We start from the raw sequence: 23926 nt of genomic DNA on the forward strand, positions 1-23926 counted from the left end.
CTCATCTATGTTTTGGTTCAACGCTAAACCATAAAAGAATTCATGAAGCACACCTAACATGTGGTTCTTAGAGTCTGCTTTGTAAATACAGTTTTCAAGTGGTTAAAAATGCAAGCAATCCTCAGTTATCAAGCTTATGTGCAGATACTGTCTCATGGATGATCTATAACCAAGAAATTTTGTGAAAATCATGCTGTTTCAGACATTCATTTATTCTGCAGCACTCATCATTCCAATAGACTTTGGCTTGCTGATAAAAACTCTCTGTAAAGCCATATTGGCTATTACACACTTGAAATATGACTGGTATGGCTGCATTTTACATTTTATTTCATTTTAATTAATTTAAAGTTAAAGTTAAATAGCCATAAATGGTTAGTGGCTACCACATTGGACAGCACAGCTCTAGCCCTTCTAACTCACAACTAAGAATGGAGTTAAAACCAAATTTCTGTGGTAGACACAGGGGGGTTTTGTCCATATGTCCCATTGATGTTCCATCCTGTCAAGAGAGAGCCTGTTGTCTCAGCTGTGGGAGTTCTGTCAGCAGATAGCCTCCAGCTTTTAAGATTTTCAGGGTTTGCTTTAGTCATAATCACTTCACACATTGGCATAGCATTTGGGGGAGGCACACTTCCAATGACTGATTGCAGAAGGGGCATAGAGACTGGGCCATTTGGACCACCAATGAACAAGTCTGATAGGTCACATCTTCACGTGTGGTTGACTGTTCTGATAACACAAAGGGAGTTCCACTTTTCCTTTCAGCCAATCCTGCGTGTGCTTCCTGTTTTCCACAGGTGTTGATCACTAACAAAAGCCTTGCAAACCAAACTCTTTCAGTGCCTGCTTCCTTCTGGAGAATCTGATCATCGTCAGTCTCTAAGAACTGACATGGAGTGATTTACAGAATAACTTTTAAGTAAGGAAAAATACTCCAACAAAGTACAAATGCATATTTATAGTATGCTGCATTTTATGTAAAATCAAAGGATAAATAAGAAAAATATGTGTATATGCTTGTTTTCTACAGAAAGAAACACAGAATAGAGCAATCATAAATAAATAAGATTGATTTCTCATGGAGGCAGGAGAAGTGAGGTGGTAGATTGAGGGAGAAATATAAACAGATGAATATATACATTGATCATAATGAGAGCCATGCCTCTCACTGTTGGTGAGGGGAGTTACAAATAGGTAAGAGGGAATGACTAAAATAAACCTTATACATGTTGGGTTGGAATTGAAGCTATCAATATCTATAAATAACAGATTGCTACCTCTACCATCTATCTATCTATATCTATCTATCTATCTACCTACTTACTTACCTACCCACCTTCCTACCTACCTATCTACCTATCTACCTATCTAATATAGCTTTGTTCATTGAGAGGACTTAAAATACACAGCAATAGTCAATATGTCTAGCACCTAGTTATTGACTGATAAATACCTTTTTCTACGAAAAGGAACTAAAGATTTTTGGAGAAATGGCTCTCTCTAGGTATGAGTGAAGAAAATCCAAGATACACCAAAAAGATTGTGCTGTGCCAAAAAGTAAGCGTGCATTCAAAAGATGATGCAGACATGCCTAGATGTCAAAATATTGAACAATTTTATTTTTTATTGTAATTTCTTAATGATACATGATATTTGTACATGTATATGCTGATGTATGTGATATTTTGTTACATGCATAGAATGTATACCGATACTGTCAGGGTAATTAGTTTATCTACTACCTTGAGTATTTTCTATTTCTACACAATGGGAACATTTCAAGTCTTCTTTTCTAGCTATTTTGAAATATAAAATATATTGTTGTTAATCATAATCACCCAACACTGATATTGAATGGTAGAATTTATTCCTTCTATCTAGCTATACATTTGTGCCAAATGATCAACCTCTCTTCAACCCCCTCCACCACTCCACCTCTACCCACAGCCTCTGGTATCTATCATTCTACTCTCTATCTCCATGATATAAACTATTTTGTAGCTCCCACATATGAGTAAGAACATGCATATTTGTCTTTCAATGCCTGGTTCATTTCACATTACATAGTGACCTCCAGTTCCAACTACATTGCTGCAAATGACATGATTTCATTTATTTGATAGCTGAATAGTATTCCATTGTGCATATCTACCACATTTCATTTATCCAAGCACCTTGAGCACAACCTATCTTGCTTACAGCCACTACCTGGAACTGAAGCACATGCTCCCCAGACAACTACCTATAGCTACTATTATGTAAAGAAACCCCACCTTTCTCAGAAATAGAGCTGCAATAGAGCTGCTGCTGCCCCAGCCACCATTGATGGTAACTGAGCACTCATCTTGGGGACCTGAGATCAGATTCAGCCAACCTGCTACCACCACACAGATGACATCTACTGTACACAACATCTGTGGGCCAGGGGACTGGTCCATTGCAGCTACCACCATTACCAGCACAAGGAGAGGTTTGTTCTGCCACTGCTACTGCCATTGACCACACCATGCCCACTGCCTGGGGTCTACATGCCCAGCCCACCAATGCCACTGCTAGCACCGAAGCAAACCCTCAATGAGAATTGACCTGTAAAGACACATATAGAATGAAAGTAAAGGGATATATTATTACATATTGATAAAAGGGTCAAATAAGTAAGAGGATATAACAATTTTAAACATATATGCATCCAATACCAGAGTACCCAGCTATATAAAGCATGCATTATTAGATCTAAAGGGAAAAACAGACTCCAGTACAATAATAGTTGGGGACTTTGACACCTCACTCTTAGCAAACACATCATCTAGACAGAAAATGAACAAACATTGGATTTAAATTTTTCTTTAAAACAAGTGGACCTAACAGACATTGACAGAACATTTCATCCAACAGCTATAGAATACACATTCTATACAGAATATACATCAGCACATAGAAAATTTTCCACAACGGACCATATGTGAAGACACAGAACAAATCTCAACAAATCTAGAAAAATCAAAATGACAGCCAGATGTGGGGACTCACACCTAGAATCTCAGCATTTGGGGAGGCCACAGCAGGAGTATTGCTAGAGCAATCCTGGGCAACATAGTGAGACTTTGTTTCTACAAATAATGAAAATATTAGCCAGGCCTGATGGCACATGCCTTTGGTCCCAGCTACTTTGGAGGCTGAAGTGGGAGGATCACTTAAGCCTTCAAGGTTGAATCACAGTATGTCTGCTTTTATACCGGTATCATGTTGTTTTCTTTACCATATGCTTGTAATATACTTTGAAGTCAGATACTGTAATGTCTCCAGGTTTCTTTCTTTTTTCTTTTTGGCTATTTGGGCTTTTTGGTTTCCTTCAAATTTTATAATTGTTTTTTCTAATTCTGTAGAAAAAAAATGACATTCTTTGATAGGCATTGTACTGAATACGAAGATTGATTTGGGCAGTTTGGTCATTTTAAGGATATTAATTATTCTGACTCATGAGCATGAGATATCTTTCCATTTATGTCCTTTTCAGTTTCTTTCATCAGTATTTTGTAGTTTTCTTTGTTGAGGCATTTAATTTCCTTGGTTAAACTTATTTTTAGGTATTTTTTGAAGCTATCATAAATGGGATTGACTCCTTGATTTCTTATCTCAGCTAGTTTATCACTGGTCTACTGATTTTGTATTCTGGAAGTCTACTGAGTTTATCAGGTCTAAAATTTTTGAGTGTTATTAACTATAAGACCATGTCATCTATGAAGAGGGACAATTTAATTTCTTCTTCTCCACTTTGGATGCCTTTTGTTTATTTCTTTTGCCTGACTGCTCTGGCTAGGACTTCAGTACTCTGTTGAGTAAGAGTGGTGAAAGTGGACGTCCCTATCTTGTTCCAATTCTTACAAGAAAGGCTGTTAGCTTTTTCCCATTTAGTATGGTGTTAAGTATGGGTTTGTCATATATAGCCTTTATTATGTTGAGGCATGTTCCTTCTAAATCTAGTTCGTTCAAAATTTTATCTAGTTTGTTCAGAGAGCATTTGCCACATGCTGTCTGTATCCATTGAGGTGATCGTATGTTTTGTCTTTCATTCTACCAATGTGATATATCATGTTTACTGATTTAAATACGTTGTATCATTTTTGTAATGTGTTGACTTTGGTTTGCTAGAAATTGTTTGAGGATTTTTTTTTGTCTCTGTTCATCAGGGATATTGATCAGTAATTTTTTTATTGCATTTTTGCCTGGTTTTGATATCAAGGTAATGCTGGCATAATAGAACGAGTTACGGAGAATTTCTTTCTCTTCACTATTTTATACTAGTTTGAGACTTGGTGTTAATTCTTCTTTGAAAAGTTAGTAGAATTCAGCAGTGATGCCATCCCATTCTAGGATTTTGGTGTTGTGGCTGTTGTGGGAAGAATTTTTATTACTGACTCAATTTAATTTCTTGTTATTGGTATGTCCAGGTTTTCCATTTCTTCTTGATTCAATCTTTATAGATTGTACGTGACCAAAAATGTATCCACTTTCTCTCAGGTTTCCAGATCGTTAGTGTACAGTTGTTTACAATAGTGCCCCCGATCTTCTGTGTGTATGTGGTTTCAGTTGTAATGCCTTTTTTCATTTCTGATGTTGTTTATTTGGGTCTTCTCTCCTTTTTTCTTTGTTAATCTCTTAATGGTTTATCTATTTTGTTTATCTTTTCAAAAAGCCAACTTTCTGTTTGTTGCTGTTTTGTATTTTTCAAGACTCTATTGACTTCAGATCTGCTCTGATATTTATTATTTCTTTCATTACTAAGTATGGGTTTGGCCTGTTCTTGATTTTCTAGTTTATTGAGCTGCATCATTAGATTGCTTACTTGAAATCTTTGTATTTTTTTGACATAGGTGTTTCTGCTATGAAATTCCCTCTTAGCACTGCTTTTGCTTTATTGCTAAGGTTTTGGTTTGTTGTGTTTCAGTTCTCATTTGTTTTAGCATTTTTTTCTTTCCTTAACCTGATGGTCATTCAGGAGAACGTTGTTAATTTCCATGTATTTTTATAGCTTCCAAAATTCCTCTTGTTATTGATTTCTAGTATTATTCCATTGTGGTCTGAGGAGATACTTGATGTGATTTTAATTTTTTTTTTGAGACAGAATCTAACTCTGTAACAGAGGCTGGAGTGCAGTGCTGTGATCAGGACTCACTGCAGTTAGACCTTCAAGGCTCAACTGACCCTCACCTCAGCCTCCCAAGTTGCTAGGACCAAAGGCATCTGCAAAATGAAGCCGGTTACTTCTGTCTTGTTGAAGTAACCACACAAGGTAAAAAATAAGTGCTAAAATCTTTTTAAACTAATCATATTGTTTCAATAGATTCTCATATTCATTGAGAGAGAAACAATGGTCCATCTTTTTTTTTAGCAGTGGATTTTAACATCTTCAGAGTTTATCATAGATTTTTGTGGAAACTTTAGTTCTTAAACAAAACAAACTGATTGTCTCTATTGATCCAGTACTCGCTTAATTTAAATTAGAGTGCTCTCAATACAATAATAAGTAAAAAACATTCTAAATGATGAATTGAGTATATGGCACACTGATTTTTATGAACAATAACCACTCAAAAATGTTCTCTGTAGGCTATAATCCTAGACATTCAAACAATCAATTGTAAATTTCCCTCTGTGGGGCCAAGAGAACTTATGTCACCAAAATTATATTTTGAAACAAAATTTAGACTTTTTAAAGGAGCAGTTTGAATTTAAACAATCAATCTTTTCATCATATTATGAATAAACTTTCTGAAAAATTTTGCTGCTTAACAATGAGCCACTCCTTAAGTGGTTCTAAGAATCAAGTTGAATAATATTACATGTAAATTTGAAGCCTTCAGAACATGTATAAGAACCACCAGTCACTTACAATGCAATAGTTAAGAATTCAGACACTTTATTTTCCCCAACCAAGTGACAAGGCATTTCATGCTGTGAATATCTAACACTCTGCTTTGACAACTAGGCACATATTTATATTTTCTGCTATTCTAGTCAGGGAAGGGTTCAACATTGTCTCCGTTGATTTAGTGCCTACTCAAGTCAGTCTTTCGATATTTGTCCTGGTAACTGGACCAGGAACACCTGGTGATGACTTGTCACAAATTATAGTGATATTCTTTATTCTTTGAATAGTTTTGTTTGGCAGGGGTGATGTTGAACGGACAGTAGATAAACAACACAGAGATCCACTGAATTGTAACACTGGGAATATTAAATAAACGGTGTTGTTTGATACACTTCACTAGAATAAAGCCACTGAAAAGACTTTTCTCTCCAGAATTTAAAACAAATTAAGAAAAAACAGATTGTAGCAGAAAGACAGAGAGAGGGACATAGAGCAAAGTTTTAAATCAGGATGGATTTCTGAAAAGGGTACATAAGGAAATTCAAAGACAAACAATTAACTGGTAAGGTAGTAAATAGATTACCAGTTACCTGGAGGTGGTACTAAAATTAAAATCAACACTGCAGTCAACGCAGAATTCAGAAGATAAATTATTAAAGAAAGTATGTGAAAGAACAGGATTTGTTATTTCTAATAGATTTTAGACAATCTTACTGCTTAGAAATTTGGAAAGGGTTTTCTTTTCCGTGTTTCAACACCGGCCAAATAGAATACTCCTTAAAGATACTATTTCTTACTTTCTTATTTTTTCTCCTTACCTCATATTATTCTCATTGTCTGTTTCTTTTTGGCCTTACCCTATACAGCTGATTTATTATTTTAGGTCAAATACAACTCCAACTACAACCTATCACTGTATTATAATTATGACTAGTTACGTAAATATCAGTTTCTATGCCCCATTTACCTGAGTCTTTGGCTAAAATGCAGGATTCTTGTGCTTCAAGATTGAGAATTCATTTTTGCTATATAAACCCTAAAGTCTCTTAGAATTCCAGAAATATATGGTTCTAGAAAATCAGTTTGTCTGGATCATAGGTTAGTACAGTTGAAATGCTTATAGCAAGTTGATGAAACAAGTCATGAATATGCCACCTCTAAATACATCCCCCTTTTTTTTTGAGACGAAGTCTTACTTTGTGGCCCAGGCTGGAATGCGATGGCATGATCTCGGCTCACAGCAACCTCTGCCTCCTGGATTCAAGTGATTCTCCTGCCTCAGCCTCATGAGTAGCTGGGATTACAGGCACATGCCACCACACCTGGCTAATTTTTGTATTTTTAGTAGAGACGGTATTTCACCATTGTTGGGTCAGGCTGGTCTCTAACTCCTGACCTTGTGATCCACCCACCTCAGCCTCCCAAGGTGCCAGGATCACAGACATAAGCCACTGTACCCAAATCTTTAGCATAAAGATTACTTTGAGCTGAAGATAACTAAGAAACATAAGATGCTCCCCATACCATACCAAACACTCTATGCCTCCCTCGCAATTTACAAAAAATCAGGGTTAGACTTTTAATGGAGACTCTGATTAACCCAGAGGCACAGAGGAAAATAAACTACATAACAAAGCTTACTCAAACAAAACTTTTATCTTCCATTAACTTCCCTGCATATATTTATCTTCTCACAGTTTGATATCCCTGAAAGGCTAAATCTCTTTCCTTTTGTCTTGTTACTTCTCTACACATTTATTATTCTCTCTTAAGATAACATATAAGATCTAACAACCCTGAGTTACCCTGAATTTCTCCTACATGTATGTGTGCTGAATTTTAATTTATATACATTTTATCTGGAAAAAATACTGGTGCTGTGGGGTGTGAGGGAACATGCAGATAAAAAACAAAAATGGTAGAAATGTAGACAGTTGCTAAAGCTGGATGCGGTACATGGAATGTTCATTATATGACTCTGTTTACTCTGTTATATTAAAAACCAAATGAATAAAGTTAAAAACGATCTCCTTGTGTTTTGGTTTTGCTAAATTACTTCTTTACAGCGTATCACCTTTAAACTGGTGAATAACAGAAAGTTCTTAAATTGAAAAAAAGGTAGTTTTTTAGATTAGTCTGTCTAATAATCATTTCCTATAATTTGGATGTGTACCCCACAGCTCATGTGTTGGAAACTTGATCCCCAATGTAATCATGTTGAAAGGTGCGACCTTTAAGAGGCAATTGCATCATGAAGTATTCTCACACATGGATTAATGTTGTTATCATGAGACTAGGCTCGTTATTTTGAGGGGCTTGTTATAAAAGTGAGTTTGGCCTTGTCTTGCTCTCATGGATGGTCTCTTACCATTTTGCCTTCCCAACTGGATGAAATGATTAAGACCCTTGCCAGATGTGAGCTCCATGTCCTTGGACTGACCAGCCTCCTGAACTGTGAGAAACAAATCTCTGCTCTTTATAAATTACTCAGTTTCAGGTACTCCATAACAGCAACACAAAATCCACTAAGAAAATTGAAACCAGATAGATGTGTGGTGTTTGCTATAACAAATTCCTGAAAACATGGAAGCAGCTTTGGAAGTGGATAATGGGTAGAGGCTCCAATAACTTAAAGGAACAGGCTACAAAGCCTAAGTCGTTGCGAGCAAATCTAGGATTATTAATAGCCATTCTAGTGAGGTCTTTAGAAAAAAAGACAAGAGCTATGGGGAAGTCTGTATCTTCCTAGAGATTACTTCAATGGTCATGACCAGAATGTTAATAGAAATACGGACAGTAAAGGCCACTCTGATAAGGTCTCATGCAGAAATGAGGAACAATGTAGTGGAAACTGGAGTAAAGGACATCACTGTTAAAAAGTGGCAACAAATTTGACTGAATTGTGTCCATGCCCAGGGCTTTTTAGAAGATAGAATGTTAATACAGTAAACTAAGTTGTCTGGCAGAAAAACATATCTAAGCAGCAAAGTGTTCAAGGTGCTACGTGGCTTCTTTTGATGGTTTACAGTCAAATGAAAGAAATGAAAAATGTTTTTAAATGGAATTTTTAATTAAAAGAGAAGCAGAACAGAAAAATTTGGAAAATTGCTACCCAGACATGTAAAAAATGAAAAAGTATGTTTACGAGAGGAAAGCAGTGGTGCAGCTATTTGATAAGAACATTAATGTGGATAAAAAAGAACCTGGACACTATTCATCAAGGCAATGGCAGAGTAAAGAGAGAGATTTCAGAGATTCTGTATATTCTAAACTTTCTACTATTTTATAAGTTTAAATTATTTCAGAATAACAAGTAAAAAAAGGATGTTGAAACTGCTTACAACTCTGGCCAGTACTTGCTAGCTATTACTAAACTCAGCATTTATGAAATAACCTGGGGCAAAAAAATGTTAAGAGTCATGGTGCTAACTGAACAACTTACCAACTTAAGTTTTAGTACTTGTACCGAGTCTATTTTTAGCACTGCAGCCCTTGACTTGCCACAGTGAGTTAGCTGCCAAACACAGCTTCTTGAAGCTGAGCAATTACAACCCAGGGCAGTGAGAGTATTTGAGAATGAGAGAGCTGGACTGGCGCTTTGGGTGATGTCTAGAAATTGCAGATATATGCCTACTAGTTCTAACTTAAAATTGTAATGATAAGACATGGGACTGTACAAAGTACAAAGCAGTGAGATCCCAGATAAAATTTACATGGATTATTAAAGGAATACTTTTGTAGAAGAAAACGCAATAATCCGTAGACTCTACAAAATTCATTAGTTATAATTCATATGGGATTCCATTTGCTTCTTTCTTGGGGAAAGTTGCTAATTAATTGGTGAAGTTAACATGGAGAGAATAGACAGCTGGATTTGAGTAAGATAACTAGTAAATTCTTTTGTGATGTTTTGGGGAAAATAAAACTATTGGCAGAACACATAAATAGTTACATAATTTTGGGGTGGTCAGTTTAATTACTGACTGAAGTGTCATGGTTAATGCGTCAGTATCACCCTGGAAGACGATTCAAAGAGCTTTTTTCTCAGCCAGGTTGAATGAACAGAATACATGTCAATAACCTATTGGACAGAAATTCAATGATGCAGTGAGCATCTGCCACTGAAAATCACAGTTGTTCTCTGTCTGCCACGTGATCCCTGCTGTCATGAATACAGCTGTCTAGGAAAAAGAAAGATATTTGCTGCAAAGTCGCCATCACTATACTGCCAGTGATTGGCCAGAGCAATGAGGTCCCTTCTCTTAAGTCAGCCAGAAAACCATATTAAAGCCATTCTTCTCTAGCATCTTTTCTTACTGCCTTACTCACCTAACTTAATCATGTGGACCTCTAGACCTTTAGACCCCGGACTTAAGGTTATTACAGCTGCCCCGAAGCAGCAGACATTTGATGCTCTTGGGTGTTTGTAAGTGCGATTGGCCTACCTGGAGTGTCTGTCACTCCTGGTGCTAATTTGTCTCCTCAGTTAACCAACAATAACACATAAAATACGTTTTCTGTCTGTTCATCATACTTCAATTTGTTGAGATAAAAATTCATTATAGTATAAATCAAATTTATACCAACAAATTGGTGGTCTATAATTTTGAGAAGATAAAAAATAAATTGCTTTTTAAACATGGGATGATAAGAATTATTTGACTTCACTATTCCTGATAGGTAGAATTTACTTCTAACTTGCAACCTTGTAATGCTAACTAACAAATGTAATAATGAGGAACAACAAACTTACCAACACTTGGGTAACCAGGTGTAGAAGGGTCTCCTCCTGGATTCAGTGGCACCATGAAGATATCATGGCTAGGATTCACAGTCTTTGGTAAATCACAAGGATCAATATATAGAAGGACGCCTCCAAATCCAGCTTTTTCCAATAGGGAAAGCTAAAAGAGGAAAGCAAGTTATTAAAAATATTATCACGCACATTAAAATTTCATATAGTGCTATTTCGCCAATATGGCTATGATGGCTTTTTTTCCTGTTTTTTTTTTTTTTTCTTTTAAAATAAGCAGACATTTCAGATTTCCATCAAGCCCAAAGGATTTTTCTACTGGCCTTTTTTTCCCCTCTTTTCTTGCCCTTGTTTTCCTCTGTCTCTACCAGCATTCCTATAATATTTTATTTCAAATGTCTGTTCATTGAATTCTTCACTTTCTGATTTTCAATGAAGTATATTTTAACTTCCTACTTTTTTGAATTAACAGAGGATCTACCACACATAAGTCTCTTCTTTTAAAAAGAGAATTGTTGTCACCACTATGCCTTTCCCTAAAGCAGAAATCACCTGCAGTGTTGTGACATATTTCCTCCAGGGATGAGCCTTCATGCCGGGTGTTAACATGTTGAAATACTTTCACACTTTTTAGTAAATAGTCACCATCCTGAATCTCCTGAGAGCCCCCAGTATACTAGTCATCTTGGTCTCTGCTGGCTATACCAGCCAGATTTCCCAGACAGAGCAACTGAGGAATTTACACATAACTAATGGGGGTCTCCTTCTGAGGGATCAGCACTTGTTCTGTTTTGAAAATAGACCCTGTCATTTGAGACATATTTAATGTAAAGATTCCTCTATTCTTTGGCAAATGCACAATAGATATGTATGATAGAACAGACAAACTTGACAATATACCAAGTTTATTTTTATTTTAACATTTTAAATTGATTTTTTTGGTAAGGTGCTAATTTATTTTAGTCATCTTAGTATGATTTGCCTAATATATAAAACAATAATCATGATTTGCTAATTCTATTAGTTTTTTATGAGTGAGGAAAAGTAATTAGGAAACATAGAGATAATAAAGGAAAATATGACCAAAGGTCATATTCAATATAGGCAGTCACTGCTCCTTGTGTGACTTTACTTAACACCCATACTTCATTCCCAATTACTGCTTATGTTGCTTATTGACATTTTCACTGGAGTACGCAAGGCAGCACCACCCCCCGAGGGTAGAGACTGTGCTTTTCTTCTCTAGCATTGCACATCTTGTACTAAGTAGGCTTTCAAGAGCATTGGCTAAATGAGAGAATGAATGAGAGAGATGCAGGCGAGGCACAACAGCTACTTCTTTTTTACATTTATTTATTTGTTTGTTTGTTTGTTTCTGAGATAGAGTCTCACTGTGTTGCCCAGGTTGAAGCCATTTTCCTGCCTCAGCCTCCAAAGTAGCTGGGATTAGAGTAACTGCTAGCACACCTGGCCAGTTTTTGTATTTTTAGTAGAGATGGAGTTTAACCATGTTGGCCAGGCTGGTCTCAAACTCCTGACCTCAAATAATCTACCTGCCTCAGCCTCCCAAAGTGCTGGGATTACAAGAATGAGACACTGCATCCAGCACAGCTATTCCTAAAGAAAGGAGATCCCCAGGAAAATATTTGGGATGCCCTTCCATTAGAAAAAATGAAACATTATTGGATATACAGTATAATTTTAAAACAACGTGCAAAGAATAAAAACAGATATAAAACTTAGGTATGCCACAATAATGGCATTTTCCCTAGTCCTTTAAAAACGCTTTTCCAATTTTTGGTGTAATAAATAGCATGCATTATTTTATAATTAAATAAACTAACACTGAGAACCTAAGTAAAGCATAATTGACTAATTTCTGTTCACCCTTATCAGGTTTTTGTCATTATTTTCCCTTCAGTGTTTCGGTAGAAAGGAGAGAAGAATTTGAAAAGAAAGGGAGAATGAGAAAAGGAAAACAGAGCAAAGAATGTGTGAATGAGAGAGTCAGATTTAAGACTTACTCTTCAAATTCTCATCACTGAAATCACATGAGGGAGAGGCTTTTTAATATTTACATGGAGATACAGCTATTCTTAAAAAGAATAATCAATGGATTTTGAATGTTTGCTTACTATAGAAGAATATATAAAAAAATAGAATATAACTCAGCAATAAAAAGGGAAACACGGATGAATCTCAAAACATCACACTAAATGAAAGAAGCCAGATTTAAAAAGCTACTTCCTGCATAATTCCATGTACATAACATTCTTGAAAAGTTGAAAACCTAGGAACAGAAATCAGATCAGTGATTGCTAGAGGGCAGTTGGGGAGAGTGGTTTAATTACAAAGGTAAGGAGGTGATTTCTGAGGGTGATGGAAGTATTCTGTATCTTGATTTTAGTGGTTGTTACATTCATCATATATCATATACACATCACCTTAAAATGATGAATTTTACTGTATGCAAAATATGCCTCAATAAACAACAAAATAATCTGTTTGTAAATAAATGAATGTAAATATTCCAAAATGTTAAGAGTGGCATTGTGTAGGTCAGAGTATCCTTGTTGCTTTTTTAATCTCTTTCAGTATTCTGTATTACTTTTTAAACAAATAAAAACTAATAAAAATTTTTTTGATAAAAAATAAACTTCTTTAGAAAGCAAGCGTCTAAATACTAAAAAATTACTTTTTATCGCTAAAGCAATTCATGATCATTACAGAGAAAAAGGTGTAGGCAAAGGAAAACTGTCCCATCATTCTATCTGTCAAGAAATAGTTAATGTTCATTCTATCTGTCAAGAAATAAATTGTTAATGTTAACTTGTTGGGGTGTTGAGACTTTTTTTTTTACTAGGGCTTTTGCACACATATACATACACTTACAAAATAAACCACATCATAAATGCTACTTTGCAACCTCTTTTCATTTGCTTATCACTACATAATAAACATTTGTCTATGTTGACAAATACAATTTTATATAATTTACATAGCCATATGCTGTTAAATATACAACATATAATATAAATACTATTATATAGAGAGGCCATAAATGTTATTTAACTTATCTCTGATTGTTTGTCATATAACTATTGTTAATTTTAAATTTGTTAATTAAAATAATTTAAACTTTTTAATTTTTAATATTTCAATATTATAAGTGATAAATATCCTTGTAGCAAAATCTCTGCAAAAATATCCCTTTTTATGAAAGATATTTCCAGGTCAAATCATTCATTTTTTATGATTTTTGATAAGCTATTTTCCCTTTAGAGAAGCTAATAAGTAATTAATAGTCTTACTGGATATATATGTATTTGCTTACCTTCACTTTCACCAACATTTAATATTATTTCTTTTTAAGAAACATTTACTGATGTATCCAAAAATCACTAGTCAAAAACATATATTTTAATTACAAGTCAACTTAAACCTTTTTCTGTATGCTTTTGGCAATTAACATTTTGCTTGAGAACTACTTGCTTGTGAAAAACTGTTTTTAAGATTTCTGGGTCACTTATCCATCTACCACAATGTATTGTGTGTCACTTTTTTGCGGGTAACACATTGGAATTAGGATATGGAGAGAAGTAGGAAAAGGTCTGTGAACATCTAAGGAAGTTCAGTTTACCAGTGGGATGGCCAAAATTTCCATCTTGAGTGCTAACTCCAATTAACTGGCAAAGCATAGCTCTCTAGGGAGGGATTGTGGGGCCAGGTTCAGGGCCATTGCAAAAGTGGTTCTAGGAGTGATGTCTGCCACAGTAGAAAAAGGGGATGTGGGATCCACATTTTATTTTGTCTTTTTGTTTTTGTTTTTTAATGTCCTAACCCTGCTTTAGTGGGATAGTCAAAGTATCCTCAAGAATTCCTTCTACAGAAGGGAAAGTACAATAACTATTTGATTGTTTAATATTTATGAAACCTAGTGTTTTAGATCTAAGTCAAAATAATATGCTAGAGTTGCCAGTTGTGTCTCTTCTGAGTCTATTTGGTAACATGTTTTGACCCCTTTTATAATCAATATATAACATGAATTTTTCAATAGCTGATGGCCTATAATGAAGCAATAGGATGTAATCAAATACTATTTTTGGCTAGAGTTGATTACTTCCCCACAGCCCTGAAAGGATAGAGCCAAATATGTGATTTAGCTTAGCTCCCTCTTCCATTGTCCGCCTGCAATGGTTTGACCTGAGGTGAACACCTGTTCAGTGTTGTCAAATTTGGTTCCTGGTGCCATCTGTCACTGGCCATCATACTGCTCTTAATTTAGAAATAAAAACACTTAATTTCAGAAATTATCTATTTTTGGATTTCCAGTGAAGTTGGCAAAAAAAGGACACTGCCTATACCAAACCAAACGAGAAATGTTCTTTTGTGTTGTTAACTACAGTTTGAACATACTGAGGCTGGGGTTGTCTAAAATGTTTAAAACATCTGCTACTCTCTTAGGACGATACTTTTTAAAATGCATTCAAAGGCAAGCCTATGTAAAAGGGGTGAAGGCTGCTGTTTCTGGGTTATCTGCGTCAGCTGGTGTCAGACTGTCCCTTGACACAGGCAAAAGTGTTCAGTCCTGCTCAGCACCTCTTAGGGCTTGAGACAGCTTACGCTATGGAACAATGGCTACATGGAGGTCTAATTCCTGAAAAATGGAGTCAAGTCTTAGGCCAAGAATTCCTGACACCGAACTTCAACTATGCCTGACTTCTCTCTCTCTTGAATATATGGGCTGGGGGTCATTTGCCATGCTCAACCGTGTTTACTCAGGGCTTAGAAACTATGAGCCCTTCATGGAAACTGTTGACAAAATAGGAGCTGACAGTCAGAGAGAATGTAGACGAGGGTGGGCAGAGAAGAGTCTGCATGCGCAGACTCCAGATCCTGCTGTACTCCTACTTGAACTGGGTAAGATTTTCCTCCCTTTCTTTGACAAGGATTCTGTTACTTGAAAATATATAAATCATACCCAAGACAGGTAAAAATTCATTAGGATGGGAAACAATTCAGGAATTTGGTACCAACCTTGACACTAAATAGCTGTCTGACAACTTATATAAATTTTCTATGCCTTGGCTTCACCATCGACAAGATGCAAAGATTGAATTACATTGTCTCCAAAGATCCTTTCTGCTCTAAACAAAAAAAACATGTAGTCTAATCCAATGAATTTGTTAAATGTTTATAAAGACACATTAATTGCATTTTAAAATATAGGGCCATATATGAAATTTGCTTTTAAACTATTAGTGAGAAATATATTATTAACAAAAAAGCCCACAATTTCTGTAGTTAAAAAGACTTAAAATAGTGTTATAATGTGGCTTATCAGAATATATAGTATGAACATTTTAATTTTGCATTAAACTTCTTTTTACCCACATTAGAATTTTGAGAAAATAATCTATTCCTTTTTTTCTTTTCAGCTTTCATTTAATATTACACTAGAAAATGCTAATTTTATTTTTCAAAAATATTTCATAGTGTTAATATCCTAAAATATGCTGCTGTATGTATACGACAATTGCATAATCATGCAGGGTTAAATGAACACTGTTAAGGCAGCTTTCAACATTCTGTTTATGTTGGGAATATTTCTACCCTAAAAGTTCTTCAAGAAGTATTTTATTCCCAGGAGAGAAGTTAAATATTACATAAATTTATTAACGCTTATTCAAAATGTCCATTAGTGATAATTACTAATCCTTCCATAGTTAAGGATTCTTCCTCAAAAATAGATAAATATTTTACATTATGTTTTCTATGAATTCAGGGATCATTAAACAAACTTCCTTTACATATGCCTCCCACCCTCTCTTATTTAGCTCAAGGAACCCACTAAGTGAGTGATCGTTGCCCAAGTTTTCATGGGTGCTAACATCCCAGCATGAGCAAGGTGCCTGATATAGGCTGCTAGACTAGCCACTGAGAAACAGTCCTCAGTCATCCTGTGACACTTTTCAATTTCTATACCCAAGGTTAGTCAACTCCCTTCAGGCTGCATTATAGCTCCACCCCCAACAATAACAAAGAATGCATCATTGGAAGCATTTGTATGCCGGCAGTGCACTAAGTGAAATTTTATTTTGCCTTCCTTCCCAGCAATTAGAGGATTTGGTAGGTTATTTCAGTGGCACTAGATCGTGGCTGGCTTGAAGCAGGAGCCCTATAGCTTCATCTTTTTCGCCTGATGCCTCATAGAGTGCCCAGCACAAAATAATATTTCTACTGTTGTTGAGTTGATGAATACATTGTGATATATATCAAGTAATGAATGAAAAATACAATGTATGGTGTACAAATGTGTTACATAAATTAAATATTATTTTGCTTCTGCTTGACCATCCACACCGACTGGCTAGTAAACTTATATGACAGATTTGTTGTGGCGTATGTATATATATATATATATATATATATATATATATATATATATATGTATAGAGAGAGAGAGAGAGAGAGTTAGAATGTGTAGGTAAGTATTCAGCCAGCTTGTTCTTGAAATTTAAGATGCAATACATTTAATTAAATGTGTTATGTTTTTATCCTTCTGTAAAAATACGTAATTAAAAATAGGTTTATTTTATTTTGATTTTTATTTTGTGTTCTTACCTAAGAGTAGAGATGAAGAGAGTGGTGGAGACTATCCCGGTGAAATTTGAATGTGTGATTTTATCTTTTTTGACAAGTTTTTATAAATAAAATACTTTTGGCCAAATTCAAGGTAGCTGATTCCATATTTCTTGCTGGACACCGTAGTAACACATTGTTTTGAGATACAGTAGGTAAATCTAGGTCCTATCTATTGCCAAATAATCAGCTCTGAAAGAAATGGTACTAGCAATATGTGGGCAGGACACAGAACTAACATTTGGTTATTCAAGGAAAATTAATGCTACGGAATGTAAGAGAGAAGGGACACTTGTGATTCCTGATACCCAACTTCTCTTCTTTTTAATTTCTATTGTTACTTTTAACCAAAGCATCTTTTCTCATCTGGGAGGAGGATGCTGTTATTGTCATTTGGACAGTCTATGTATTCACAGTGTATAGCAAGGGAACATCAGTTGAATTCCATGCGTAGGCTTTCATCCATTCACAGATGCTCCTAAATTATCTACTCACCCTTTTGAGCCACTAAAATGTTATCCTGCTCTTTTTACTTTGGCTATTCAGGCATCCCTGTACTACCCCTTGAATATCAAAAACCAAGGGAAAAAGTTTGTATTGTTTCCATCATTTAGCTTCTTCAAAACATTGGTCCAGCATGAGAAACATTCACTTGGCCTCTCTAGCCAGAAAAGCTTTCTGAATCTTCGTGTAGCTAAGAAGAGTGAATATCTAACAAAAATAAGACCTTGGTTTTACAGAAAAATTTAAGTCTCAAGGTTATGGACTGAATTGTGTTCCCTCAAAATACATATGTTGAATTTCTAACCTCTAGTATACTTTGGAATGTGACTCTATTTGGAAACAGGACGTTGAAAGAAGTAATTAAGGTTAAATGAGGTCAAATGGGTGGGCCTTAATGCAATATGACCCAGGTACTCAGAAGAAAAAGAAGAGACAGCAGAGAAGCATGGGCACGGTGTACAGAGGTTATATGAGGACACACTGAGCCTAGGAGAAAGGCCTTAGGAGAAACCAAACCTATCTGCCTTTGATCTTGGACTTCTAGACTCCAAACTGCAAGAAAATAAATTCTGTAACTTAAACTGCCCAGTCTATGTTGTTTTGCTATGGCAGCCCTAGCAAACTAATAAACCCACATAAGCAAATGTCTGCCAAACTGTATACAAAGATTTCGGAACATTACTGTGATCACAGTCTAGGTGTTTGAGTCAACGGTAGGTCAAATCATCAAGTACTTAACTCTGTATCTACTATGTGCAAGGCACTATCTCTTATTTGTTGATTTTTATTCACATCATTTGATATGAGTTATTATAACTCTCTTTATCCAGTCACTGAGATTGTGCTTCATGAAGGTTAATGGAATGGCCCAGGGTCAGAGCTAATAAGTGGTAAAGCCAGGAATCAAACTTGAGTTTTCTGAATTCAAGTCTGATAATCTCTTCACTACAGTATACCTTTCCTTTCAATTATATGTCCATCCTTAAAAATAGACTAGCTAACGGGTGAATTTGTAAAACACATCAGATGCTTCTTACTGTGATCTGCTTCCTGAGAAGACACTGAAATCAATACTATGAGAGTTATATGCCTGTTTATTTTGATTATGAAAAAGGGACCTGGGTTTTTGCAAAGCCCTGTCATGAGGATTAATGTATATAGAAACAATAGATTGAAACATTTTAGATTAAAATTTCATAACTAGATAATACAAAAAATGAACTTTAAAAAACATGAATCTGACATCTCATAGTACATTCTTATTCATTTAAATTAAATAGGTCTGGCATATATGAAAAATAAAAATACTGAACACATAATATATTATCACTTCTTAAGCAGATGTTTTTACTTTTGAAGCTCAAATATTATGTTATCCTTTTTTTTACAGATTGTTTTTCTATTAATAGGTTTGCCATCTGGCCCTTTACTTATGTATTGTGCTGTAAGAATGCCACTAAAAATGCTTGTAAGATTCCTGTTTTTCTCTGTTATATTTCAGAAATATACTCATTTTTCTTTGTTCGTTTTTAAAAAAAGACTATTATGACTAGGAAAATTCACTGTAATCAGACTGAGTATATCCGAGGCATAATAACATCATTCTTCTTGGAATTCACTGAACACCTTTAATTGGGATTTCAAATTGCTTTACTTGATGCAGCTAAAGTTATTTAAATAATTCTAGTGAGATTAATAAGAAGCAATGACCTCCTGCTTTTGTAAAGGAAAAAAAAAAACTTGCATTTATTTAGAAAGTTAGGGCTGCTGCAGAGTTCTGAATATAATCTTCAGCTTTTATTATAATTCAAGAAGGAAGGAAGAAAGAAGGAAGATTGGAAGGATGGAAGGAAAGAAGGAGGGAGGGAGGAAGAAAAAAAGGAAGGAAGCATTTTATGTTTCATAAGATATATGATTCCATCTTAATTTCCCATTGTGGCCTCACAATAACACTCTGGAATTATTCTTATTTTACAAATGCAGCAACCATGACATAAGGATTACAAGATTAAGACCACATAGTTAATAAATTTCAGCCTGGAAAAGAATGGACAGAAATGTGTTTTCATAAGTTATTTTTCTGTACTTTTTCCCCAATAAGCCACATTGCTTCCAAACAATAAAAAATAATAATGTGACTTTATAGATTTCTTATTTAATTTTATATAATGTTATTTGACAATTTTTGCAATGGTTGTGGCATGGGAGAAGCCCAATCTTAAAAAAAAAAAAAATTCTTAAAAACAACAGGATGCTAGTTTTCTAACTGTAGTTTCAAAATATCCAGGAGAATTGCATATTTCATTTCTGTAGCCCTTATTTCTCCTGTTCATTGTGGATTAATTTATGTGATACACACATATATTACTCCAGGTTCTAGATTGAGCATATAATTCCAGAGTGGGGACCAGAAAGTATTTTCAGAAAGAAATATCCGAGAAACTGAAAACCCAGTGGTACAGGGTCTTTCCCCTGTAAAGATGATTTATTAACTGAAAAGAATAAGAGCATTTGTCTTTAATAAGTTTTCTAACAGGATTCCACTCCTCACAGCCAATATTGGGGGGCAAACATGCAAACCTTATCAGTAAATATATTGCTAATATTATCAATTGCTTGAACTTTTTTTCATCTATAGCCATGCTGCTGCTTTTGAATCAAGCAAATTACACTTAAAAAAAAAACAAAAACAAAAAAAAAAACAACAAAAAAAAACCCAGAAAATCACCAAGGATATCCAGGGCTTGAACTCAGACCTGAAGCAAGCAAACCTGATAGACATTTACAGAACTCTCCACCCCAAATCCACAGAATATACATTCTTCTCAGCACCACATCACACCTACTCTAAAATTGACCACATAATTGGAAGTAAAGCACTGCTCAGCAAATGCAAAACAACTGAAATCATAACAAACAGCCTCTCAGACCATAGTGCAATCAAGTTAGAACTCAGAATTCAGAAACCAAACCAGAACCGCACAGCTTCATGGAAACTGAACAACTGGCTCTTGAATGTTGACTGGATAAACAATGAAATGAAGGCAGAAATAAAGAAGTTCTTCGAAACTAATGAGAACGAAGACACAACATGTCAGAATCCCTGGGACACATTTAAAGCAGTCTCTAGAGGAAAGTATATAGCTATAACTGCCCATATGAGAAGAATGGAGAGATCCAAAATTGACACCCTATCGTCAAAATTGAAAGAGCTAGAGGAGCAAAATCAAAAAAACTCAAAACCCAGCAGAAAACAAGAAATAACTAAGATCAGAGCTGAACTGAAGGAGATTGAGACACAAAAAGTCCTCCAAAAAATCAATAAATCCAAGAGCTGGTTTTTTGAAAAGATCAACAAAATAGACCACTAGCCAGATTGATTAAAAAGAAAAGAGAGAACAACCAAATAGATCAATAAAAAATGATAAAGGGGAAATCACCACAGATTCCACAGAAATTCAAACCATCATCAGAGAATATTACAAACAACTCTCCGCACATAAACTAGTAAACCTGGAAGAAATGGATAAATTCCTGGACTCCTGTGTCCTCCCAAGCCTAAACCAGGAGGAAGCTGAAACTATGAATAGACCAATAACAAGGTCTGAAGTTGAGGCAGCAATTAAGAGCCTACCACATAAAAAAAGCCCAGGTCCAGATGAGTTCACAGCCGAATTCTACCAGACACACAAAGAGAAGCTGGTACCATTCCTTCTGAAACTATTCCAAATAATCCAAAAAGAAGGAATCCTTCCCAAATCATTCTATGAGACCAATATCATCCTGATACCAAAACCCGGCAGACACCCAACAAGAAAAGAAAACTTCAGGCCAATATCCATGATGAACATAGATGCAAAAATCTTCAATAAAATATTGGCAAGCCGATTGCAACAGCAAATCAAAAAATATTCATCATGATCAAGTAGGATTCATCCTGGGGATGCAAGGCTGGTTCAACATACGCAAGTCTATAAACGTAATTCACCACATAAACAGAACCAAAAACAAAAACCACATGATTATCTCAATTGATGCAGAGAAGGCATTAGACAAAATTCAACAGCCCTTTATGCTAAAAACCCTCAATAAACTCGGTATCGATGGAACGTATCTCAAAGTAATAAAAGCTATTTATGACAAACCAACAGCCAATATCATACTGAATGGGCAAAAACTGGAAGCATTCCCTTTGAAATCCAGCACTAGACAAGGATGCCCTCTTTCACCACTCCTATTCAATATAGTTCTCGAAGTTCTAGCCACAGCAGTCAGGCAAGAAAAAGAAACAAACGGTATTCAAATAGGAAAGGTGGAAGCCAAATTGTCTCTATTTGCAGACGACATGATAGTATACCTAGAAGACCCCATCGCCTCAGCCCAAAAACTCCTGAAACTGATAAGCAACTTCAGCAAAGTCTCAGGATATAAAATCAATGTGCAAAAATCACAAGCATTCGTCTACACCAATAACAGACTTAAAGAAAGCCAAATCAAGAACGAACTGCCATTCACAATTGCTACAAAAAGAATAAAATGCCTTGGAATACAACTCACAAGGAATGTAAGGGACCTCTTCAAGGAGAACTACAAACCACTGCTCAACGAAATCAGAGAGGACACAAACAGATGGAGAAACATTCCATGTTCATGGTTAGGAAGAATTAATATCGTGAAAATGGCTATACTGCCAAAAATAATTTACAGAATCAACACTATCCCCATCAAGATACCATTGACTTTCTTCACAGAACTGGAAAAAACCACCATGAACTTCATATGGAACCAAGAGAGCCCGCATAGCCAAGTCAATTCTAAGCAAAAAGAACACAGCGGGGGGCATCACACTACTGGATTTCAAACTATACTACAAGCCTATAGTAATCAAAACAGCATGGTACTGGTACCAAAACAGAGATATAGACCAATGGAACAAAACAGAGGCATCCGAGGCAACACAACATATCTACAACCATACAATCTTTGATAAACCGACAAAAACAAGCAACAGGGGAAAGGATTCCCTGTTCAACAAATGGTGTTGGGAAAACTGGCTAGCCATATGCAGAAAGCAGAAACTGGACCCCTTCCTGACACCTTACACCAAAATTAACTCCAGATGGATTAAAGACTTAAACATAAGACCTGGCACCATTAAAACCCTAGAGGAAAATCTAGGCAAAACCATCCAGGACATAGGAGTAGGCAAGGACTTCATGAACAAAACACCAAAAGCACTGGCAACAAAAGCCAAAATAGACAAATGGGACCTAATCAAACTACATAGCTTCTACACGGCAAAAGAAACAGTCAATAGAGTGAATCGGCAACCAACCGAATGGGAAAAAATTTTTGCAGTTTACCCATCTGACAAAGGGCTGATATCCAGAATTTACAAAGAACTCAAACAGATTTACAGAAAAAAACCAAACAAGCCCATTCAAAATTGGGCAAAGGATATGAACAGACACTTTACGAAAGAAGACATATATGAGGTTAACAATCATATGAAAAAATGCTCACCGTCACTGGTCATCAGAGAGATGCAAATCAAAACCACATTGAGATACCATCTCACGCCAGTTAGAATGGCGATCATTAAAAAATCTGTAGACAACAGATGCTGGAGAGGATGTGGAGAAAAAGGAACACTTTTACACTGTTGGTGGGAGTGTAAATTAGTTCATCCATTGTTGAAGACAGTGTGGCAATTCCTCAAGGCCTTAGAAATAGCAATTCCATTTGACCCAGCAATCCCATTACTGGGTATATATCCAAAGGACTATAAATCGTTCTACTATAAGGACACATGCACACGAATGTTCATTGCAGCACTGTTTACAATAGCAAAGACCTGGAATCAACCCAAATGCCCATCGATGATAGACTGGATTGGGAAAATGTGGCACATATACACTATGGAATATTATGCAGCAATCAGAAATGATGAGTTTGTGTCGTTCGTAGGGACATGGATGAATCTGGAGAACATCATTCTCAGCAAACTGACACAAGAACAGAAAATGAAACACCGCATATTCTCACTCATAGGCGGGTGATGAAAAATAAGAACACATGGACACAGGGAGGGGAGTACTAAACACTGGGGTCTATTGGGGGGAAAAGGGGAGGGCCAGCGGGAGGAGGAGGTG

General features: G+C 35.7%; 1 protein-coding gene across 14 annotated transcripts in view; it reads right to left on the minus strand.

Moving 5' to 3' along the window:
- The window catches only part of NAALADL2 (N-acetylated alpha-linked acidic dipeptidase like 2), a 1449120-nt gene that overhangs the window by 485366 nt on the left and 939828 nt on the right, over positions 1-23926 (minus strand). For all 14 annotated transcript variants that reach the window (XM_054246909.2, XM_054246903.2, XM_054246907.2 and 11 more), the window contains one exon: positions 10629-10779. In XM_054246909.2, coding sequence (XP_054102884.1) covers positions 10629-10779 — 151 coding nt within the window. The remainder of the gene's footprint in view (positions 1-10628; positions 10780-23926) is intronic.

Source organism: Callithrix jacchus, chromosome 17, assembly GCF_049354715.1.
Source record: "Callithrix jacchus isolate 240 chromosome 17, calJac240_pri, whole genome shotgun sequence".
Taxonomy (NCBI): domain Eukaryota; kingdom Metazoa; phylum Chordata; class Mammalia; order Primates; family Cebidae; genus Callithrix; species Callithrix jacchus.